The 7,184-nt window shown below is 37.7% G+C and overlaps 1 protein-coding gene across 1 annotated transcript; it reads right to left on the bottom strand.

The window, feature by feature from the left end:
* Positions 1–569: 569 nt before the first annotated feature.
* LOC131636797 (uncharacterized) lies at positions 570–5,921 on the bottom strand. The gene is made up of 3 exons (XM_058907392.1): positions 5,746–5,921; positions 4,026–5,148; positions 570–770 (listed from the first exon to the last, which is right to left on the bottom strand). The coding sequence occupies exons 1-3, from the start codon at positions 5,919–5,921 to the stop codon at positions 570–572; spliced, it is 1,500 nt and encodes a 499-aa protein (XP_058763375.1).
* Between the last annotated feature and the right edge of the window lie 1,263 nt (positions 5,922–7,184).

Raw genomic sequence — 7,184 nt, 5'->3', positions numbered from 1 at the left:
CTTACCACCAAGTTTGAAAATCTCAAGATGAAAGAGGATGAGACTATTCATGAGTTCTACATGAATATCCTTGAGATTGCAAATACCTCGGGAGCCTTAGGAGAAAAAATGTTTGAATAAAAGCTGGTAAGAAAGATTTTCAGATTGCTGCCTAAGAGATTTGTTATGAAGGTGACTGCAATAGAAGAAGCTCAGGACATCAGCAACATGAAGCTGGATGAACTCATTGGCTCTCTACAAATCTTTGAGATGAGTATTTGTGACACTATTGAAAAGAAAAACAAAAGCATAGCTTTTGTTTCCAACACTGAAGATAATTCAAGAGAAAGCAATTGTGGAAGTGATGAAATTCTATCAGAAGCCATAGCCATGCTTGGAAAACAATTCAACAGGTTCATTAAAAGGGTTGATCAAAAGTCCAGACCCAATGTCAAGAACACTTCCAATGACATCAGCAAGACCTATGACCCTAGCATATGATCTAAAGCTGAAGAGAAGCCCAATCAAAGCAAAGGGGTTCAATGTCATGGATGTGAAGGATATGGACACATTAGAGCTGAATGTCCTACCTACCTCAAGGAGCGTAAGAAAGGACTGTCTGTCACTTGGTCTGATGAAGATTTAGACAATAAGTCTAAAGAGGAAACTGCAAAACATGTAACAGTTTTAACAAGTGTCTGTGCATCTGATGATGATTCCAATGATGATGAGCTAACCTTTGATGAGCTTGCTGCCTCACACAAGAAGCTGTGTATCAAGAATGCTGAAGTCTGCAATCAAGTGGAGAAGCAAAAGATAATCATAAAGGAGCTGGAAACTGAGAACAATTAGAATCTTGCTCCTCGGAGGGTCTCCCAACGCCAACATTCCCCTCCTTATCCAGGCAAAAATGGCGAAATTTGATGTCCGACGAATCCTGGTCGACGAAGTCAGCTCCTGCGACATTATGTATTAACAGCTGTTCAAGACACTCATACTCGACGAATCCAGCTTAACTCCTTACATGGGTGCCGACCTTCAGGGCTTCAACGGCTCAACTTCCAAACCTCGGGGGTACGTCGAGCTCCTCGTAACACTCGGCGAAGGGGAAACCACCAGGGTAATCAAAACCCATTTCCTTGTCGTCGAATGTGAAGGATAGAAAAACACTTAGAAAGGGGGGGTTTGAATAAGTGAAGTTTAAAAACTCTTAAGATAAAAACAATTTACACAAATATTTTTATCCTGGTTCGTTGTTAAATAAACTACTCCAGTCCACCCTTGACAAGGTGATTTACCTCAATTGAGGATTTACTCCACTAATCACACAAGATTACAATGGTTTTCCACTTAGATAACCTCTAAGTCTTCTAGAGTATTCTGATCACACCTTGATCACTCTAGGAACACAATGCTTAGATAACCTCTAAGACTTCTAGAGAATCCGATCACAACTTGATTTCCTCTAGTTCTTTACAAATGAATGTAAACAAATTCTTACAAGAGTTATACAATGCTTCTTAAAAAGCTATAATCACAACCGTGATATTTCTCTTAAAGTTTAAGCTTAATCTCACTAAGATATTACAACAGTAATGAAGTGAGGTTGATGATGAAGTTTGAGAGCTTTTGAATTTGACAGCGTTTCTGTAAGTTTGCGCAAAAGTGTTGTGTAAAATTCGTAACCTTGCTTCTCATCAGAATTTCTATTTATAGGCGTTTGCGTGATTCTAACGTTCCTTTTGTCAGTCAGCGTAGCCTGCCATCTTGTACTTGCTTCTAATTTGATGTTTGTAGATACAACATTTGAATATCATCAGAGTACAACAGCTTGGTGCAGAGCATCTTCTTGTCTTCTGACCTTGAAGTGCTTCTAACGTGATACCATGAGAACTTCAATGTTTCTGCTTCTGATCTTAAGTTCTTTTGATGCTTCAATAGACCATGTTCTAATTCTGCTTGACCATCTTCTGATGTCTTGCCCGAGCATGTTCTGATGTTGCATGCTGAACCTTATGAGTTAGTGCTTCTTGCGTTGATTTTATGCATACTCTTTATATGATTCCTGAAATGGAAATTGCATAGGATTAGAGTACCACATTATCTCATTCAAAATTCATATATATTGTTATCATCAAAACTAAGAATATTGATCAGAACAATTCTTGTTCTAACAATCTCCCCCTTTTTGATGATGACAAAAACATATATAATTGATATGAATTTGCAATCAGAATATCAGACGGCTAAAGACAGTTACACAATTATAGCATAAGCATATAATTATAGTGTGTGAATGTGTCTCCCCCCTGAGATTAACAATCTCCCCCTGAGATGAATAATCTTCCCCGGAAATAAATACCGGAAGATTTTTATAAATAAAGGACTTCCCTGAGTATTTTTCATTTCAGTTGAGACGTTCACGTAAGCTTAGAACTTCAGAACATTCAGAGCTTCTGCTTCTTGCTTCTATAGGACAGCTTCAGAGCTTTGAATTTCTTCTTGAGTCATTGCATGCTTGATTGAATCAGAACATTCTTGAATGTACCAGAGCGTCATCAGAGCATCTCTACATCCTGAGATGTTTCAAAACAAACTAGACAGCACGAGTCAAAGCATGAATGAATCAGAGCATATAATATGTATCATAGCATATAGAATGCATCAGAACATAGGATATGTATAAGAGCACACATAAAAAATGTATCAGAACATATAAAGGATAAGAATGTGTTAGAGTATATTCTATCACAAGAATATCAGAAAATTCTTCCTTCTTGCTTCTTATGTTGAGCTTTTTCAGAATATCTTCAATCCTGCAAAAATCTCAAAGACATAAAACTTGCAACTTTGTTAGAGATATGGAGATTTACTCCCAGCAACTGATATAATTAATCAGATCAATTATCACATTTTCTCCCCCTTTTTTTCATAACATCAAAAAGCATAAAAGATTCAGATGAAAAACAAACAATATGAAAGAAGATAAAAATTTTCATTCATCAGAATTAATCAGAAGATACAAGGGATGAGAAGAAAGATGCACAAAAAACAGATGCAAGAAAAAGGAGACATCTAAGACCAAACGACTACGACTAGCCTGGTTTAGAAACTATCTTGGCTAGAAGGCTTTGAATCTCATTGTTGCTTTCAGTGTGCTTCTGTATAAATGAGCGAAACTCATTGTTGGTATCTTCTTGCTTGTCCAAGCGAGAAGCTAGATCCGCTTGATTCTTTTGAATAACCTCTAAGGTCTTCACCAGAAGAGAGGGTTCTCCATAAGAAGCTTCACAACTTCTGTTCAGAGGGACAACATTCTCAACAGCAGCATCTATCGTGAGATCATCATCATGATTTTCCTCAGCAGGAATATTCTCAGCATCAGCATAAAGAGCAGCAGGGATAACATCTTCTGCATTCTCAAGAGCCAGAAGTATCTCAGCTAGGTTGATTGGAGGAGAAGGAGCTTCAACTTCTGGTGGAGATTCAACTGTTGGATATGCCATATTTGGCGCATTTTCAGAGGGATTCTCCCTTAACCAGTTGAATATCGACTGAAAATCTCCAGTCAACACAGAATAATGAGGCTTCCATACAACAATTTCCCTACAAGGATTATCTTCCACATCCTCAGGAACTTGTCCTTCTGCAAGTTCATCAATGAATTCCTTCTCTTCAAAACAATATCTCCCACCAAGACGACTGAACCAAAAATCTTCATAATGCCTCAGAATTCCACGAGGTCGTGGAGCAAGTTCTTCACAAATTTCCTGAAGCTCCTGAAAGTCAGCATCTGCTTTCCTTCTGAAGATCCTCCAAAGATTTCGCATGGCAACATCATTTATTCCAGCAGAATGAGCTTCTCTCAAAGCCTCAAAACCTCTTCTGACATTCAGTTTTACTATTTCAAAAATTACACCAATACGAAGTGCTCGGCGAGATTTTATTTTGGTTAAGGCAGAATCTGGTTTCAAAACTAAATAGGGTTGAGGTTCTCTATCAAGACAAAGAGATGATTCTGCTTCATTTTCAGAGTCTAACACTACTAGCTCAGGTTCAGGACGAGGCTTGGGTGTGTAGTTGCAGTCACGAAGCAATTGCTCATATAATGCAGAATCTAGAAGGTCAGATAAGGAAGGATTATTTTGTGAGGGGGAAGAAATGGGTTTAAAGTTAGCATGAGGAGGAGGTTGAGAAATAGAGATATTTGTTTGTGGGGGAAAGACAGTTTGAAGGGATTGGATGTCAAGAATTATGGAGTCAAGGGGTTGGTCAGAAGTAGGGTTGGTTACGGGAGAAAGAGGAGGAGTAAGAACTTTTGTAACGGGTGGAGAAGGAGGGATAAGAACATTGGTGTGTTGAGGTGATTCTGATGGGGCTTTTTCTGGTTGATTTTCTGGTTCAGGGGATTGAGCAACATCTGTTGGTGTAAATTCTGAACATAAAACAGAAACAGAAGCAGGTTCAGAAAGATGTATACCTTTGGACATATTCTGAATAGCTTCAAATTCAGCCTCAAGTCTTTTCTGCTTCTTGTTCTTCTGCTCTTCCACAATCTTCTCCTTCCCTAGAGCAATTTCTCTTTTTCTAGCAGAAGCAAGTCTTTCATTCTCCTTATCCACAGCTTCTTGGTTCTCAACTACTTGATTAACTACTTCTGGAGTTTCTGCTTCTTCAGTAGTCAAATCTTGATTTTCCTCTACTTGATGATTCACAGCTTCTGGAATCTCTTCTTCTTCTTCACTTTCTACTATAATCAATCTTCTTCTCTTATTGGTATTCTCCTTCTCTACTTCCTTCTCAGCTTCAACATTTACATCTTTCTTTGTCTTTTTCCTCTTCCTTTTCACAACTTTTTCTTTTTCTGCTTCTTGTTCATTTTCAACAAGAACAGCTTCAACAACAACATCATTTTCAGTAGCATCCTTATCAACTACTGCAGCAGCTTCTTCTTGGACTTCCTTCTCCTGGTTAGAAGAACGATCAAACTTACGCTTTTTCCTTCTTTCTTTGTTAACAACAACTTCTTGAACAGATTCTGAAGCAACTTCTGAAACTGCACTCTTGGAAGTGGAGGCTTTCTTCCGACTAACTTTAGCAAGAACATATTTGGCTTTATCTTCCTTGAGAGAGTTAAGATATTTAGTCCTAACTTCTGGCAGCTCAGTTCTGAAGAATGATTCAAACTCAGCAAGAACATGACTTCTTCCGCTTCTTGCTTATGGGAGAGGTTGAGGATTGACTCTAACAGCTTGAATAAGATTCCTCTTTCTCAAGGTGTGAGCATTTAAGCAGCTTCCTATATCAGTAACAGGATCCTTGATAATTCCTTGAGCTTCCAAGTCTTCAACAATCTTGGTATGAATTAGAAGATTTGTAATTGTTCTTCCAAAAGGAATAATATTACCCTTCTTCGTTCTGAAAGCATTTCTGGAGTCCCTTACAACATTCCACATATGGTTGAAAATTATATAGATAATATCAACCTTCTTCTGAGTGGCAATGCAGTACAGAATGTATTGCTGCTCTTTGTTGACGAAATCTGGAGAATGAGTTGCTTTTCTATGATAAAAACACCCTAGGAGAATCTTGGTCCAGACTTTGTAAAGATCCTTCATGTCTTTGACACGCTTCGTTTGCTTCACGTCTGTGTATAATTTAGTCAGAACGGCATCCCAATTAGCTCTTTGATCCGTTTCAAATACACCTTCAGGATTTCTTAGATCAAACATCATTCTTAGGATGTTCTTAGTAACAACAACAAACCTTCCATGAACAAACGACAAGATTGATTTAGGGTCTACTACAGCATGCACCCAAAATTCTTTTACTAGTTCTGGGTATACAGGTCCACAGAACTCGGAGAACAAAGAAGTCCATCCTTGAAACAACATATCTTCTTTTAGATGGAACTCGTGTGTTTCAAGACTATCAAAGTCCATCGTTAATTCATATATTACTTCTAACTCATTTCTGGGAATGGAGCAAGAGATAACTGGAACAATTTGTTGTTTTTCTTCTTGAAGATGTAGAGGAATAGAGGAACCAACATTCTAGGATGATGATGCAGCCATTAAAGCAGACCTGAGATTACTGGATACTTTTCTGGGTTTGTGTTTAGGGTTAGAGAAAAGAGAGAATAGGTTGCAAAAATGCATGCAAAGAGAGAGAGAGAAAATGAGAGCGAAAAAAAGGAACGTTATGATTTGAAATGAATATATAGAGGCGGATTTGGAAAAAAAATGCAATGAAATTATGAGAATGAACAGTTACAGAATCAAATACATTAAATGATGAATGACGTTAGGTGAGAGAACGTGATTTTTGAAATGATGCTCATAGTTACCTAGGGCGGCGTCCCATCAGCTACACGCACGCTTTTACCTAAAGAGAGAACACGTGTTCACCATCAGAAAACACTTGATGTCAGATGTTTTGCATTGATTTAGCTTCTGATGAAAGGTAAAACTTCTCATCTTCTGATTCTGATCATTGATTCTGATTTCCATTCTTTATAAAGGATCTAGTTCTGATAGGATCATCCTTCTTTCCAAGAATGACATCTTCTGAATGAGCAGAGGTGAGTCTAGAAGATCTTCTGACTGTTGGCTCTTCAGAAATTATGAGATTCTCTAAAGATGCAGCAACCTGATCTTCTGATCCTTTGCTTCTGAGATCTTTAGCTTCTGAAACTTTGCTTTTTGGTTCTTCAGCTTCTGATATATCAATATCTATATCTGCAAAATTCTCAAACTGCTTTGGTTTTTCAAGACCAAGCTTATCATCAAATCTGATATTGATTGATTCTTCTACAACCAATATTTCAGTATTGTATACTCTGTAGCCTTTAGAGCGTTCAGAATATCCAAGAAGGAAACACTTTTGTGCCTTAGAATCAAACTTACCAAGATGATCTTTAGTATTCAGAATGAAACAAACACATCCAAAAGGATGAAAATATGAAATGTTGGGCTTCCTGTTCTTCCACAGTTCATAAGGAGTCTTATTTAGAATAGGTCTTATAGAGATTCTATTCTGAATATAACATGCAGTGTTTATTGCTTCTGCCCAGAAATGCTTAGCCATATTGGTTTCATTGATCATGGTTCTGGCCATTTCTTGTAGAGTCCTATTCTTTCGTTCTACAACTCCATTTTGTTGTGGAGTTCTAGGACAAGAGAAATCATGGGTAATACCATTTTCTT

The sequence above is a fragment of the Vicia villosa genome, unplaced genomic scaffold (genome assembly GCF_029867415.1).
Source record: "Vicia villosa cultivar HV-30 ecotype Madison, WI unplaced genomic scaffold, Vvil1.0 ctg.001831F_1_1, whole genome shotgun sequence".
Lineage (NCBI taxonomy): Eukaryota > Viridiplantae > Streptophyta > Magnoliopsida > Fabales > Fabaceae > Vicia > Vicia villosa.
Note: the sequence above shows the minus strand (reverse complement) of the source record. Positions and strands in the feature narration are given on the sequence as shown.

What these genes read in the sequence shown, in the direction of transcription:
- LOC131636797 (XM_058907392.1), bottom strand. Translation starts at nt 5,921, where the DNA reads ATGGACTTTGATAGTCTTGAAACACACGAGTTCCATCTAAAAGAAGAT. An exon ending in TTGTCGTTTGTTCATGGAAG is followed by an intron (nt 5,149 to 5,745) that starts GTTTGTTGTTGT and finishes ATCATTCTTCAG; the next exon opens with AACTGAGCTGCCAGAAGTTA. An exon ending in CTCGTCCTGAACCTGAGCTA is followed by an intron (nt 771 to 4,025) that starts GTAGTGTTAGAC and finishes ACTTGATTGCAG; the next exon opens with ACTTCAGCATTCTTGATACA.